General features: G+C 38.7%; 1 protein-coding gene and 1 long non-coding RNA gene across 3 annotated transcripts in view; both read right to left on the bottom strand.

Annotated features, from left to right (window-relative positions):
• Pias1 (protein inhibitor of activated STAT 1) overlaps positions 1–17,767 on the bottom strand; it is a 156,203-nt gene that overhangs the window by 102,634 nt on the left and 35,802 nt on the right. For both annotated transcript variants that reach the window (XM_004628786.3, XM_023712690.1), the window contains exon 2: positions 6,363–6,807. In XM_004628786.3, coding sequence (XP_004628843.1) covers positions 6,363–6,807 — 445 coding nt within the window. The remainder of the gene's footprint in view (positions 1–6,362; positions 6,808–17,767) is intronic.
• LOC111816086 overlaps positions 9,394–17,767 on the bottom strand; it is a 21,316-nt gene continuing 12,942 nt past the window's right edge. Inside the window, exon 3 of the long non-coding RNA XR_002820597.1 lies at positions 9,394–9,421. This is a non-coding gene — a long non-coding RNA (uncharacterized LOC111816086). The remainder of the gene's footprint in view (positions 9,422–17,767) is intronic.

Genomic DNA, 17,767 nt, shown 5'->3' on the forward strand with positions numbered 1-17,767 from the left:
GAGGAACAAGAGTAGGGTGAAAGGTGAAGAAGGGAAAAGCAAAAAATGTGAGAGAAGAAAAAAGCATGGGGGGGCCGGGGAGATGGCTCAGTGGAATAAGTGCTTCCCTAGCAAGCACAAGGGCCTGAGTTCAATCCCTGGTTCCGCAAAAAAAAAAAGAAAAAAAGAAAAAAGCATGGGAACAAAGCTTTGTTAACGAGGAAGGAAGAAGGGGATGAAGGGAGGGTAGGGGCATGGGGAAAAATAAGTTACATCACGCACAGGCACAAATTCTCCGTGATGAATGTGATCATTGTGTATATCTAAGAAGTACCAATAAAACCTAATTTAAGAATAAATAAATAATACCCTATTTTTAAAAAGAAAAACAGGATTTTTCTAGGCATAATGGTGCAAGACTGTGACCCCAGCACTTTGGGAAGCTGTGGTAGGACTGTGCCAAGTCCAAGGCCAGCTTGACCTGCACAGCAAAACCCTGTTTCAGAAATGAAAGACAAAACACACACACCAATAAATAAATAAACAAATAAACAAACAAACAAGCAAACAAACAAACAAACAAAAGGCCAGAGATAGCTCAACAGCACAGTGCCTGCCTAGGAAGCACAAGGTCCTGAGTTCAATTCCCAGTGGGGGCGGGGGCGGGGGGATTTGGATACTGACAGGCAAAATTTAAAAAAGAAAAATTTTACTTTTCAAACAACTTCGTTTTACCTCATCATAGTTCTAGTTAACTAGCAATAGCAGAAAGAATAACACATGCATGGCTCCAAACCAGACACAGTGGCTAATGCCAATATGCCCACATTCTAGGATGCTGACATGGTAGGACTGCAAAGTGAAGCCCCGACTGGGCAATTTGGTAACTTAGCAAGTCCCTGCTTCAAAATAGAAAATAGAATATAAAACAAAGGTCTGAGGTCGTAGCTCAGTACAAAGCCTCTGGGTTCAATTCCTAGTACTGCCAAAAAGACAAAAAGAGATACACACAGACACATGTGAAGCAAGGCTCCAAAATGAACAATTCAAATTATTCACTTTTAAAGAAATAATAACAAGGGTGAGGACACAGCTTGGCGGTACAGTGCATACTTAGCACATGTTAAGCCCTGGGCTTTTATGTGAACATCTTCAAAGTATAGTTAAATCTAATGCATATGGTCACAATGAAAGAGGAAAAAAATTACCTATCACATTTCTGAACTCAAGTGATAGTTGTGATCAACTAACCAGTTACAGATCAAAACAGAGTTCAGTAATAGCTTATGCTTAAATGTATGTACATTTAGAAATAAAAAGAATGCTGGAAGTCATTTATTCAGAAAACATGGATTTTCTAGATGCAAAACAATGAACTACACAAGAAATTCAGTTCCACAGTGTGTCCAGGAGTGGTGGTGCACACCAGTCATCCCACAATGGGAGGCAGAGGCAGGAGGATTGGCACTATAAGCTTAAGACCAGCCTGAGCCACAAAGTAAGCTCAAGGGGCTGGCGAGATGGCTCAGTGGTCTAAAGCACCTACTTAGAACAAGCATAGCAAAGCACAAGGACCGCGGTTCAATCCCCCAGCACCACATGCCAGCCAGCCTCGCCCCCTGGTGGGCTGAGCTGGCCACACACACACACACACACACACACACACACGTAAATAAAATTAAAAAAAAAAAAAACAAAGTAAGCTCAAGGCCAGCCTGAACTGCATAGCAAGACCCTGTCTCAAAAAGACAAAAAAAGAGAAGAAAACAAAAAAGAAAAAGAAAACCAAAACTGCAAGCAAACAAAAAACTGGCAAGGGCCACTTCATTTAATGAAGTACAGAAATAATCTCTTAATAATAAATAATTTATAAAAACATAACTTTTTATATTCATCTTCAACTCCCCATATTACCCACAATCATTTTCTACTAGTTTCAAATTCACTAAGCATTCTATTGCAACAAATGTTTACTGAGTCAACAAACTGCCACAAATTACTTTATGGTGAGATCTTTTTATGAATCATCAAAATGTTTGCTTTTATTTTAATTTTATGATAACAAAAAATTGGAAATCTATTTACATACCAAACAATTTTATACTATATATTCATTTTGTAATTCTGTGTGACAATTTTATACTATGCATTCATTTTGTAATTCTGTGTGAATATATACCACAAAATGTCTTATTCATGAAAGGTGGTATTCAAATCAAATTATACTTTACATGCAGTCAATTATTGTTATTTGCAGCAGTTATGTTCTATAAATTCACTAAAGCCACTGAAACGGTGACTATGGAATCACTGCTACTAGGGTAAACACAGGCAGGGTTAGGGTCCTGTAAGCCTCTGGTCCTAATATTTTCATCAGCCAATCAATACACATCCTTGTTTCCTGTGTTTTGATTTGAAGACACTTTATTTAATATACATTACTGATGCATTAACACTGACCTCCCTGCCACCGACACATAAATAATCTCCTGACTGTGTGAAGCCTACCTCACACAAGTACCTCCTGCATTAAGGCACATCACACCCTCCTATATTCACAACGCTCCACAACATTTCAGCCCAATGCTTGGGAACACCATAAAATAGCAAAAGCATCAAGAACAGAAAGAGGGGGAAGAAAATCCAAACCAAAAATCCCACCACACTAGACACATCTACAAGGACACGTTTATAGTGTGCAGGCTGAGAACAAGGCAGGCTGTCGCCTCCTGGAGCGCAGCGTGGACACGCACAGCATGCAGCTCCAAGTCTCACCACTCTGCACACAGAGTGAAAGTCAGAGGAGCACTGACTGCAGACTCACAAATAAATTCCAGCAGGCAAAATCCCAAGTGGTAAATCCGCAAGTAATGAGGACTACCACTATAGGGAAAGACCTTTGTCTCAAATAAACAAATAAATGTGTAAAACATTTCAGTACTTCAGCAAATTTTATAAATGTGAGGGGTTACATATTGATGGTTAACAAGAACATGCAAAATTTTATGACAATCTTCAAAATGCCACACACAAAAAATTATTGTGTTCTTGGGAAGTTTACAGATAAAGAATAAAAATGGAAAATTTTAAATTTATTGCTACCCTTTTAAAAACAGTCAACGAGAGAGGGGATGGGTACAGTAGAAAGACATCAAAAACAGCAGTAACTGCGTTTCATCCCTTCAGTATCCAAGTACTGGGGAATGAACCAGGGTCTCGTGCACGCTCAGCACATGCTCCTTCTAAGCTATACCCTCAGCCCTAAACCCATAACTGCTTATAAGCTCCCTACCACTAGTATCTCTTTAGGAAAAAAAAAAAAAATCAGACATGTTTACCATCATTATTACACATTTTTAACATTCATATGTATTAAGGTACCTTGAATTATTAAAAGAAAAAGTATTTTGGTGTTTGTTTTGTGAGATAAGGTCTTGTAGTCCAAGATGGCCTTGAACTCACCATGTAGCCCAAGCAAACCCTCCTGCCTCAGCCTCCCAAGTGCTGGGATTATAGATGTGTATCACCCACATCCAGCTACAAAAAGATTTACAACATAAGCTCAGCACTTTGGAAGGGTACAGCAAGAGATCAAAGGTTTGAGTCTAGCCCAGGTGACTTAGCAAGGCCCTGTTTCCAACTAACAATTTAAAAACCAGGCAGGAGCCAGGTTTGGTAGAGTTCCAGGCAAGCCTGGGCTACACAGTGAATTTAAGGCCAGGCTATCCTACACAGCAAGACCCTGTCTCAAAAAAGAAAAAGAAAAAAAAAACAAAAACAAGAAGATGAAGAGGAAGAAGTAGAGGAAGAGGAAGAGGAGGAGGAAGAGGAAGAAGAGGAGGAAGAGGAAAAAAGGAAGGAGGAGGTACCTAAGATAATAGCTCATTGTGAAAAGCTTTGATTGAATCCCCTTCACTGGGGGCTGGGGGTTAGGAACTACAATGCCTGCACAGGCATGAACAGTGAAAAGACAACTATGGATAACTACAAATAAAAATCTAACATAAATTTTCAATCAAACTATCTTAGTAAACCAAGTTTATTGTTTTCTAAGCATTATCCATATAACATTGCATCGTGTCCAGTCTGCATCACTGTTCTCCACAACACAACTGATATACACACTAAACACCATCTAACCACACTAACACTTTATATTAGTGTCACACTGAAATTTATATTAGTGAAAATCAAAACAAAACACAAGTTAAATAAGACCAGAAGAAAATTTGAAAGCTACAATCAAAAACATAAAAACTATCAACATTTTTTCCTTTCAAATAATACTGCAACATGTTTCTGACAGTGAAAAGTAAGAAAAATTTATCTTTTAATAAAAGGCTCATTTAAATCATGGAATTGGGGCCGGGGAGATGGCTCAATAGAATAAGCACTTGCCTGGCAAGCGCAAGGGCCTGAGTTCAATCCCCAGTTCCGCCCCCTCCCAAAAAAAGTCATGGAATTGTATACAATCTTTAATAAGGAATTAGCTAGACTATATCATACAGACACATAAGGATCTTATACAGACATAGATATGGTGCTTAATGGGAGATATGCACACAAGAAATGATATTTAAATAACTGAGTAAGAAAAAAAAAAATCACAGAACACTAAGCACACAATTCCCTTCTGTGAAAATAAGCATAATACACACACAAAAAAAAAAACCTGCCAACAAGCTTTGGCAATTTAATTTTTTACAATGTGTTTTATAAACAAGTAGCTTCTTAACAAGTACTATCTTTTATGGTCATTTTCAATTTGAAATAATATAAAATTCAAGTTATCTGACATAACTTCTATATCTTCACTTATTCTGCTAAGTTCTGCTAAACATATTTAAAACTAAACACTCCCTAGTTCCAAGACAGAATTTCAGTACATATTCTCCAAAAATTCTCCCAAAAAAATGTTCACAGCTCTCATCAATCCCCAAAACTGAAATGCTGAATGACTTGAAAGGAACCAACAATTTTTGTAAGAGTCAATCAGTAAGTATTGTAGGCCTTGGAGGCACACATGGTCTCTGTTACATATTCTCTGCTTCTGTCTTGTTTTTTCCTTGCAACTCTTTAAGAACATGTCTGAAAGTTTTTATTACTCAGACCCACATAAAAACAGGCCATAAGCCAGCTTTAGCTTGCTGCCCATAATTTTCTGAGAACTGGTATTATAACAAGAAATCAGTATTCAGAAGTTGATATCTTAAATATAACACACCAAAGATGTATCATACGGGTTTGATTTTATCCCATATTACCTAAGGTGGTATTAAAGCAAGTGAATACAAGTTGATCCACTGAAGTATGTGTGTGTGTGTGTGTGTGTGTGTGTGTGTGTGTGTGTTTGTGTGTGTGTAAATGAAAATCATTCACATATCAAAATAATCAAACTTTCTCTTTCATTTCAGATACCATTTCAGGCTGGCCTTGGGCTCACTTTGTAGCCCTGGCTAGCCTCAAACTCACAATAATCCTCCTGCCTCAGCCTCCAGAGTGCTGTGCTTACAGGTGTGCACCACCATGCCTGGTTCCCCAGATTACTTTATACCTTGAGACAGAGCTACAGAAAGTCACTCAGGCTGTACTATAACTTGTGACCCTCCTGCCTCAGCCTCCCAGAGTGCCAGGCTTATGCCAGACAAACTGATCAAAGGACTAAAAGCACAGCAAATGCAATTTCAAGCATTCATATTATTTAACCATAATCGTGTATGTGCCTGTAAAGCACACAGCTACTGAAAAAAAAATCAGCTAACATTTAATTACAGATCAAAGCTCATATTTTACACGATAATTAAAATCATTCACATATCAAAATAATCAAAATTTCTCTTTCATTTCAGATACCATCAACCCCTGAGAATTAAGTACTAAATTCAGAACACTGTAGTGATTTATTTGATTTTAATTTTTAATTTATCAAGATTATTGTAAAATATTAACAAACTAAAATATTCTTTAAAAGTTCATAGTCTTGAAATCTCTTATTATCTATATCATGTCAGTAATTATTATTATCTATATCATGTTTATTTGAGACAGGATTTCACAATGCAGTTCAGCCTGGTCTTGAACTCACCATGTAGCCCAGGCTGGCTTCGAAATCATAGTGATCCTCCTGCCTCAGCCTCATGAGTGCTGGGACTGCAAGCGCGCACCACCATACCTGACTGCCAAGTAACCAATTACTGTGCCATCCTTTTCTTTCTCTTTAAAAGACAGCTTTGATTTATTTAATTCTATCTAAAATTAAAAGATCTGTTTTATCATTTGGGTGCTCGTGTCAAATGCAAATTTCATTAGGAATAATAAATCAGGTCAAATTAAAATCTAAAATTCACCCTGCAGACGTAACCAAATACTCACAAGCATCTTACCTAGACTGGTGGGTTTTATCAGTTCATCCAGTAAGTCATAAAATGGTAGTTTTTGAAGTTTTATATCCGGATGGACTGGGTGAAGAGCTGATGTAAGATGTGGGAGTTCCAGTTCATGTTTAGGTCCCAGAAGAGAAACAGGGAGCAACGGTGACGATGCGGGGTGACCATCATAAGTAAGCTGTGGAATGGTAGATGGAGACAAAGTTGCTGGCATAGGACTTGAATGTACATTGGGGATAGACAAGTCCGCAGGCGTCATGATTTTCTGGGGGAACCGCCGCCTATAGAGTTCTTTAATTTTCATTTGTACAGCAGGACTACAGCCAGCCTTGAGTAAATGCAGGGCCTTTGTGAGAAGTTCGTGTTTGCGTCCGTGTTTGTTTCTCCCAGCGTAGCCCAACAATACTTGAAGTTCAGAAACTCTAAGGCTCATAACCATTTGCTTGAAGAAAAAATAAAACGTAAAAACATTAGTATCCAATAAAATACTGAGCAATATTGATCAATACTTTATTATAACCCCTCTATTTACAGACTGCTTAAATAAGGCCAGCTCATTTACAATCCTAGTAACTTTCAACTTAAATGTAATCACTGAGCTGAGTGCAGGGTGTATGTCTGTCACCTCAGCACCATGGGACGTTAAGACAGGAAAACCGAAAATCTGAGTCTTGCCTGGGCAACTTAGCACACTTATGCTTCAAAATGAAACCGAAAAGCAGGGGCATAGCTCAGTTCAAAAGCCCTGGATTTCCCAACAAAGGTGGTGCACACCTGTAATCCCAGCCCTTGGAAGGCTGAGGCAGGAGGATGACTCAAGACTTCAAGGCCATCCCAGGCTCCATAGTGAGTTCAAGACCATCCTGAATTACATAGTGAGACTGTCTCAAGGGTGCGGGAGGGGGGGGGTAGATAGAACACACACACACACACACACACACACACACACACACCCCTTGGACAACTGTGGATTCAATCCTCAGCACCAAAGAAGAAAAAGGGAAAATTTTAATCACTTCAGTAACCAAAGAAATTTAAAATTCATGTTCCTAACTTCACTGGCTTCCACTAGATTCTGCAACATACTCCATGAGGTGCACACCAGCAGGACTGGATCTCACCGCCTCCACTATTCTGGTAAGACCGGCAAGTACTCCAGCATCACTCGGTCTTCAGGAGAGGATGCTACATGGGAGGCAAAGATGACAGTATGCCCTCACCAACACTTTCATTTTGTTTGCTTTTTAGTCATGGCCAGCTAACAGTATTTTTTCCCATTATAAAATAAATGGCTGAGGCCGGGGAGGTGGCTCAGCAGAATAAGCGCTTCCCTGGCAAGCGCAAGGGCCTGAATTCAATCCCCAGTTAAAAAAAAAAAAAAAAAAGGCTCATCTCACAGATGTAGGCTGGATATTATGAAACATCAAATTCCATACTAACTTTCAAATTTGTGGGATTTAAACTATACCTTTTTTAACCAGTCACATACCAGATACTGTGTGTGTGATACTTTCATGTGGAAAAGATGTTATCCTTTCTGCTTTATGAACTGGAAGAGGAGTTCAGAAGGATTAAATGACTTATTTAAGGCCACACAGCTAAGCGGCACATGGGCTTCTAAAGCGCCAGCTCTTGCCACTAGCCTATTAAGAAAGGGACAAAGATAAACATGTATTAGCTCTTATTCCATTCAGAAGGATGGCTAAAAGTCCAGGAATTCAAACTATGTACAACAGAGACTGGGTACAGTGGCACACACACCTGTAATCCCAGCGCTGGGGAGGCTGAAAACAGGAGGATCACAAGTCTGAGCTGCATAGTGAGACCCTGTATCAAAAACATAAAAAAAAAAAAAAAATCCCCATATACAATAATGTGTGAAGTTCCAGTTAAAAAAATCTATTTTTCATTTAGTCCTATGTTCACAAACTTAGTCACTTTCTCAAAGCCTCCAACACTAAGAAACTAACAGGAAAGGCCTGTCTAATCCAGTTCTCCTGTTTTTTGTTTTTTTTTCAGTCCTCCTGTTTTAAAGCATCACATAAATGACTTGCACAAGGTTACACAACATTAATGGTGAATCCTAAAGGTCTTCACTATCCACAACAGAAGTGTTAGGAAAAGACACATGAGCCTGCCCTTCTTGAAGCTTGACTCCTCCCCTCTCAGCAGGCACTGAGACATAGAAGTTGCACCCTCCCCTCCCTAACTTACCACCACCCACTTGATTCGTTATAAGTGGCAAAACAAGTAAATACTAATACTAATCCAGAAGTATGCAAAGAGTTTCTATGAGCAGTAAAGCTGATTAATCAAAGATAAGAAGGCCTTCTGCTACTTCGTTGGCCTGGAAAGCTTGTTTCCTCACGGACAGGGTTTGTCAACCCTGCCTGACAGGACTACTTTTACCAGCCACTTTTCGTATTTTTATTTTAGCATTTACCCTGCTAAATTTTATTCTGCTCATATATGTGATTCAATGACTACACTGAGGTTCTCTAGGGCACACAATTACCTTATCCTCAGCATCTAGGGACCAGGACCTCCTGACAACAGGAGAAACTCACCAATGTCTGCAAATTGAACAAATGAAGAATAAAAAGCGCACCACACTTGCGTGGGGATGGAGGTGTAATACGGTGATAAATCATCCAAGAGAATGCCCAAATGCAAGTTCTACAGAGGAATACAAAGATGTAACATAGACTATAAACAAATTCTTCCAACTCTAAAAATGTTTCCCCTTATGTCATCAGAGAGTGTAAATAATTACTAATTATGATACCAGCAGTTTCTAAAACTTACTGAAATATAAGGTATGAAACAGTTTTGAAGCTGTTTTATCATTCCTTTTATTTATTTTGTGATACTGGGGATTGAACTCATGACCCTGTGCTTATCAGGCAAGCTCTTATTCTACTGAGCTATCTCCTGGGGCCCTATCATTCCTTTTATTTTTTATTTATTTATTTATTTTTTGGTAGAACCAGGGATTGAACTCAGATCCTTGCGTTTGCCAGTCAAGCACTTATCCTACTGAGCCATCTCCCCAGCCCCTATCATTCCTTTTAAAAGGAAGAGAGAATTCAAACCAAAATGCAGGGGCCAGGGAGATAGCTCAGCAGAATAAATGCTTGTCTGGAAAGCACAAGCGCCTGAGTTCAATTCCTGGTTTCACAAACAAAAAAAAAAAAAAAGCAGCACTACTATGTGTCTGCTTTTGAAGGGATAATTCATGTAAACCCAGCTATCCTGAGGGGAAAAGTGTTGGGGTGGGAGAGATTCACGTTTGGGGACAGTCTGGGCAATTTGGCAAAAGCTTTTCCCAAAATGAAAAGGGCTGGAGATATAGACAAATGCTCCTTAGGTTCAATCACCAGCGAAGGACAGAACAAAAGAAGAAAAGGGAGGACTAAAAACTTCAAGGACCAGAGATTAAATATTAACTTACCATTGGTCAAATGTTCTTTGTTTTACAAGAAAAAATATGTACACTGTATATAAATTTTAGAGAACAGCTAGTAACATGGCTCCACAGTATTGTAAACTCCAAACATGATGTAACTTTTCACACTGCTTCACAACTCAGATGTAGTCTCTGAGCAGGGACTGCACAGGAGGAATGGAAAGCTGCAGAAGCAAGCTGCAAGGGGCTAACTCATCTCTGGCCTCACCACACGGTCAGCGGGACGGAAACCCACGTGGAGTGTGTCAGTTACTGGAGCTCTGTGGGGCCTGCAATTAAAGCCCACAGACTACAGATAGTAATATAACCTACTTACACGTGTGTGTGCCTACAAAAAGATGTGCTTTTTTTTTTTTTAAGACATGAAAGTTTTCTTGGGTTTGTGTTATTTTGAAAAATAATTTGTTAAAATAAGTTTTAGCCGCCGTGGAGCATAAGAAGTCCAAAAATGTATACATAGCCTTATGTTTGTAACGCCAGCACTCAGGAGGCTGACGCAGGAGATTCACTAGGCATCTGAGTCCAGCTTGGGCTACACAACAAGATCCTGTCTCAAAAAAACAAATGAAAAAGCCTTTTGTTCATGATTTTGTTACAATTATACATACAAGGTTGTTAATACTAGAAAATTAGTAATTTTGGTAAATTTTTTATTTTTATTTGGTAAAATTTTACCAGTACGGCTTCAACATTATCTTAAAAAAAAAAAAGGCCAAGTAAAGAGACACTGTGGATGAAAGAAGTGTGTCCTGTGATAAGTGAACAGATAAGTCTTCTCTTTCGTCAAGACAAGGCACTGTTTCATTTATAAGAAAATTGTGTCAGTTTTCAAACATTACAACATGAAAAGACATCATATCCAAAAACAAGCTGCCCCAAAGAGGAAATTGATCGATGACGTGAAGTGGGCCTAAGGAGAGTCACATGAGGAGAAGACACTCTCTCAGGCTTTCACAGAGAGCACATTGGCCAAGCAATGGCTGTGACTCATCCACATGGCTGCACTGACAAAGGTTCTACAGTCTGAGGTACAGGATCTCAGGATAAATCCTGAGGGCATTTCACTGACCTTCTCAAACCAAAAAGCTACAACTCTTGTTACATAGGTTCTGCTTTACCTTGGTCTTAACCATCCAGTAGAAAAGTATGAAGATGAAATATAGGAAGTAAAGCCATGTTGTTAAGTTGAGCTGTGGGGGACTCATGTCAATAATTTCTGACATTGCCAGTTAAACAGAAGACCCAATGCTATTATGGGCTTCTGTACTCTTTTAGAATATTTTGCTGTGTTTACACACCTATAATATTCAACAACGGAACTTAAAAAAAAATTGGGGTATAACTATGAATGTCCATTTTGTATCTGTGTATTCAAAGTGGTTGGGATAGATATATAGTTGCATTCTCTTAATGAATAGAATGATTTTTTCTAATGGTGTTTGTAAGTAGGATCACAAGTCTGCATCTTGTATAGCAATTAACCACTAAGAAGAATATATGCAGTGTATTATTTGTTGAAACTGTACTTTCGATTTGATTTGAAACTGTCTCATTGCTATATGTTTATCAATAAAACTTTGAAAAGAAAAAAAAAACAAAAACAAAAACAAGCTGCCAAACTTAATGTACATCAAGGAATGTTTCATAAAGACAAAACAGCAGAATTGAAAACAAGTCTGCCATCTCCACTGTTTTAAGTTACAACTCAAATGGACTCTAATTATACAACTTAATGTGGTAGCAAATCTGATTGGAAAAAAAAAAAAAAAAACAAAAAACCAAAGCCATTTACCAATGGTTTCCACTCTTAATTAAGCAATGTATTCAAAGCAAGGCCAAAAGAATCTATATTGATAATAAACAGATTTTCCTGAAATCATTTTTCTAGCCAGACTATAGTCAGACAAACTAAAGAAACTGACCAAAAAAATCTATCAATAGAGCTTTGAAGGTAAAGCTGCTGGTTTCAAATTTCATGCTTTGGCAACAGATAACTACCAATATGGCTGACCCTGCCGTTTTTTGCTAAAGTAATGATAACAAATATAGTGTCACTGAAGAAATGGTTTCTTTGGTTACCATTAAGAGACACAACTGAGGCTGGGGAGATAACTCAGTAGAATAAGCACTTGCCTGACAAATGCAAGGTCAAGTTCAATCCCTGGTACAAAAAAAAAAAAAAAAAAAAGATACAACTAAATCTTCTGATTTACATGAAGCAGTAGAAATTTATTTATTAAAATGATTTTCTCTAAGCTTTGTCAATGTGTCGGTCTGGTACAGCTACAGATGGCAGCCCAACAGTGGCTGGGGAATAAAGGGGGTTTACAAAGTAGGTATAGCTTTTTTTAATACTGGGAACCAAACTCACAACCTCATACTTGCGAGGCACACACCGTGCCACTGAGCTATATCCCCAGCCCAACCTGTGGCTTACAAAACTAATGGAAGATGATACAACTGCTGCTGGCAACTCACCTTTGAGGAAATAATCACTGATGACACAGCAAGAAAATTTATTTGCATAAAGTGCCTACAAGCAGGAAGAGGGGCCAGGTTTGATCTCCAGGCCTGCTGTAGTGGGCAGAGCCCTGACCCCACCCCGGGGGTGGGGTGGGGGGCACTGAGACAGCAACTGAGACTGGGTGTGGTGGTGTGCACCTGTAATCTCAGCACTTGGGAGGCTGTAAACAGGAGAATCACTACAAGTCTGACCTAGTAGTGAGACTCTCAACACCCTGTAGACCCTTCCCTAAAATACAGAAAAAAAAAAAAAAAATTATTTGCAAGATTTTATAACATCATGTACAGAATGTAATCAAGCTGTGAATGTCACAATGTCCATGGAATTGAATCATCACAAATTCCCTGAAGGTATGGATCCTGATTTATGGATTTATAATTTACTTTTTGGAAGGTGGCTAAATCAAATAAAAGGTCAAGATTTTATGATCTGCTAAATAAAAATCAAGTCATTTATAAAAGAAAAAGGCAAATTTGTGCCAAAACTTGAAGAGGAAACATGACTTGCAGACTTAGTATTTTTGTTGTACAATATTTGATTACCCTATTTTAAAAATTTGGACATGGATTTTCTTTCTTCTTTTTCTTCTTTTTAAATCTGTAGTTACTTGGTACAGGTCTCACTATGCAGCACGGACTCCCAGTGATCTTCCCATCTCAGCCTTCAGAGCACTGAGACTACAGGTGTGCACCACCACAACCAGTTTGGGGCCAGCACAGCAGCACGGCACATGGTATCCGGGATCAAACCTGGGTCCTTGCATTTGCCAGGCAGGCACTTTGACCACTGAGCTATTTCTAGCCTGGAACATGGATTTTCAATGTGTGTGTGTGGGGGGGGGGGGGAATCAATATATCTATGCTGTGTTTTTAACAATAATGCTCAAAATAAAACCTACACTATAATAAAGTCAAGTTATAGCAAATAATTTCTTGTATTTTAACACACTAGCTAATCAAAGTTCTGTAAACAGCAAAAACTGCAGCCTTGCTTTCTTTTTGTTTTTATGAGACAAAGTGTCACAACAGATCAGGCTGGCTTGAACTCACTATGCAGCTCAGTAAACCTTAAACTCATGGCAATCCTCCTATTTTACCCTCCTGAGTGCTAGGATTATAAACCTGCACCACCACACTCCACCAGCCTTGGGTTTTTTGTTTGTTTAGTTTGTTGGTTTCCTAGTTTCTTTTCTTTTCTTTTCTTTTCTTTTTTTTTTTTTTGAGACAGGGTCTTGCTATGAACTGGCCTTGAACTCACTATGTAGCCCAGGATGGCCTCAAACTTACAGTGATCCTCCTGCCTTCACTTCTAAGGGCTGGAATTACCGGCACGGACCACCATGTCCTGCTTTGTTTTCTGTCCTGATTCAAAATTTGAGAACAAAGCTGGGTATGGTGGCGCATGGCCATTTGTAATCCCTCCAAGGGGGAGGATAAGGCAAGAGGATCACTGTGAGTTTGAGGCCAGCAGGGGATACATAAATTCAAGGTCAACCTACACTAAACAATGAAACTCTGTCTCAAAATAAAACAAAACCCAAAACAGAAACTTAAGAATAAGTTTCAAGATTTTTAAAAAGTAATTATCAATTTTTCAGGATTGGGGCTGGTGAGATGGCTCAGTGGTCTAAAGCACCTACTTGGAACAAGCTAAGCTAAGCAAAGCACAGGGACCGCGGTTCAATCCCCCAGCACCACATGACAGCCAGACCCGCCCCCTGGTGGGCTGAGCTGGCCACACACACACAAAATAAATAAATAAATAAATAAATATTTAAAAAAAAATTTTTTTTTCAGGATCTCTACAACTCCATTTCAGATGACATAAACATAAGATACAAACACACAAGTCAAAGAAAAATTTGCTTGGTCTCTACTACACTATACGACACCCTCACTTCCCAATCCTGCCTTTTTCATATCATTACTTCTTGGCAGTACGTATACATGTACACAACTATTTTTAAGAAGAAGCAAGGGACAATTTCTGAAGACCACTTTGGGAACTCACTGATAATTGCACTTGCTTCCACCAAACCAGGCACTGATGCATTAGTTTCACAAAAAGGTCAACTATCCCATTAGTTTTATGTTTATGCTGCCCACTTAAACACTGAAATTGAGAAATATAAAAAAGGAAGTGCTATAGACTATGCACATTAACTATATTATAAACAACATTAAACATGTGGCCCAGAACAATTCCTCTTCATTCAACGCAGTCCAGGTAGCCAAAAGGTTGGATACCACGGAGAGACAGCTATCTGGATTTCCACTGCTCTCAACTCCATTCTTCAAAAATAACGCAAAGGGATGAAAAAGAAACAAGTAAGATGTATGGTACACAAGTACTAATACCCCACAATGAAGGTAGCCAAGTACTGGGAGCACGCCCTAATGAAAATCCGTAAGTGCTATTCAGGAAAACCATGAACCTGGGCTGGGGATATAAGATATAGCTCAGTGGCACAGTGCCTGCCTGGCAAGCGTGAGGTCCTGAGTTCAATTTCTATTATAAAAAACATAAATTTGTCATTGATGACAGCTGTAGTCCTTACTCTAGGGGTATAACCAGTAAAAGGTCAAACAGATGTATTACTATATTATTTTTCCGGAAAACAATATTTGACAATTTATGTAGACTTGTTTGCTTGCTTAATGGTCCTAAGAAAAAGTTAATGAGGCCACAACAAACTTGACAGCACTCAATTATATACATTTTTGGACTGTCTCTGAAAGACAAAGCAAGCAACAGCAACAATCAAAACAATACAGTGCTTGACACACAGCACATACTCCAATGACAGCTGTTACTAGCAAGTCTAGATTTCTAATTTTATTTGCTTTTTAAAAAACAAGATTCAGAGGCCGGGGAGATGGCTCAGTGGAATAACTGCTTCGCTGGCAAGTGCAAAGGCCTGAGTTCAATCCCCGGTTCCGCAAAAAAAAAAAAAAAAAGATTCATCATTAATTATTACAATTATGAGACAGGTATTTCCCTCATTGTTTTTATACAGAAAGCAGATTTAGTAATGTTAAGAAACTAAACTTCATACAACTAATTCTACTACAAATGTACTTTACATTTCAACATACTATACTGACATTTACAGGAAACAAATTTCAGGCCTTTTAATAAAGAAACAGAAAAAAAAAAAACAAAAAACAAAACTGGGTGTAGTGATGCATGCCTGTAACCCCAGCACACAAGAGGCTGAGGCAGGAAGATTGTTGCCCATGCTACATAGAAAATTCAAGGCTAGCCTGAACTGCAAAACAAGACCTTGTCTAAAAAGTAAAACAAAATAAAAAGATTGATTTAATTAACATTCAATTGGGCATGGTGGCACATGCCTACAATCCCAGCACTCAGGAGGCTGAGGCAGTAGGATTCCTGTGAATCTGAGGCCAGCCTAGGCTATAAAACTGAGTTCATGAACTGCATGGTAAGACCTTGTCTTAAAAAAAAAAAAATTAACAACCACTCCCCATTTCAAGTTTTAATGGTTTGACTTTTTAAAAGTTGGTCATAAGGGCCAGTGAAATAGCTCAGTGGACTAAGCACCTTGTTTGGCAAGCACAGGGACCTGGGTTTGATCCCCAGGCCCACCTGCCAACCCAGCCCTGTCCCTGCCCCCAGGGCATGCTGAGCCTGGTGGTGTATGCCCCCAATCCCAACACTGGGAAGGCTGAAAACAGGAGGATCACTACAAGTCCAAGCTGCGTAGTGAGACCCTTTACCAAGCACATAAAATAAAATAAGGAGAAGTTGGTCATTAAGTTAGAATATGGCCAGACATGGTGGCACGTGCCTGGAATCCCAGAACTCTGGGAGGCTGAGGCAGGAAGATCCCAAATTTGAGCACAGCCTGGACAACTCAGCAAAAACCTGTTTCTGAATAAAAAAATTTTTAAAGGCTGGAGAAAAAAAGCTACAGTGCAAAGGTGATGGGTTCCATCCTTAATATTAAACAAAGAAAAAGAATGCACGTGGGTTTAAATTAACCACTGCACACAATCATTGTAGATGAAAGATCAGAAAGTATTACTATTCCTGGAGCAGCTGTTGCACACTGTAATAAGCATGCAGTATTTTTAAAACTAAAGAAGGGATAAGAAACACTGAAACATTTGTAGTGTCACTCAGCCAAAAAAGCTCTAGAGCAGCAAGGTGCAGTGAACTCACAACAGAAAGCGTTGATAGCAGAGGAAAGCTAACCACTTACATGAGATGCTGAAAGGAAATACATTTAAATCTGTTACATGTTTTAAAATCTCCATTTGTTAACACTACAACAAAACGAATATTTACAAGAAAGGATAACATCAACTACTACTTCTAATAGATATCATTACCTCCTCGGCAATTTCAGAAGTGTTCTGCTGACTCTACATCCTTAAATGATAGTTTCAGAAGCCTAAAGGACTAAAAAAAATGCCAAAGACAGAAAAGCACTCTATGAAGAGCACTTTAAAGTTACTGGTAAATCAGAACAATGCATACTATTTTAAAAGCCATGTAGTTCTAAGAAAAAAGAAAAGTCTCTTTCCCCACCTTACTTTTCGAATCCTTCAGTTTTTTTAACTGTTTCTTTCGGAACTTTTCACTACTGCCTACGCAGCCTTTTAACCTCCTTTATGTAACTATGGACTTCCCCAGATAAATAATGGTCCTTCACTTCACTTTACATCTTACATTATTACAATGGGTATAAATAATATTCATAATTCAAGAATACATGATGACTATCTTTTTTGTGTGTTTTGGTTACACAAACGCAGTCTCAACTACAAAAACACAAGCTATCTTCAGAACGATATATACAAACACTATATGCAATCTATAGCAATAAGTATACAGACTGCTTTGTGCAATCAGTACCAGCTGTATCATCTCATTTGCTACAACCTTACATTATGAAAGGTTCTACCTAAACTGTGAATAATAATGAGGAATTTCCAGTTGAACAAATCATTCTCGTTCACACATCTTATTGCAGTGATTTACAGGATTATTCACAAAGCAGATCTTGTAATATTGTTAGTTTTCTGAGATAGTCTTGCTATGTAATTTCGGCTGGCCTTGAACTCACAGTGATCCTCTTGCCTCAGCTTCCTGAGAGCTAACATTACAGGTCTGTGCCATCACACATGGCTCCACCTGTATTATGAGTCTTTATCATTGGTTATCATTTTATAATCAATGAGAACTAGAAAGAATTCACAAGATAGACAATAGCATTTAATAATATCATGTATAGCTGGGCATGGGGGCACACACCTGTAATCCCAATATCTGGGAGCCTGAGGCAAGAGGATCACTGTGAGTTCAAGGCCAACCTGGACTACCTAATGAATTCAAAGCCAGCTTGAACTACATAGTGAGATGCTGTTTAAAAAAAAAAAAAAAAAA

This window comes from Octodon degus, unplaced genomic scaffold (genome assembly GCF_000260255.1).
Source record: "Octodon degus isolate 3935 unplaced genomic scaffold, OctDeg1.0 scaffold00026, whole genome shotgun sequence".
Taxonomy (NCBI): Eukaryota; Metazoa; Chordata; class Mammalia; order Rodentia; family Octodontidae; genus Octodon; species Octodon degus.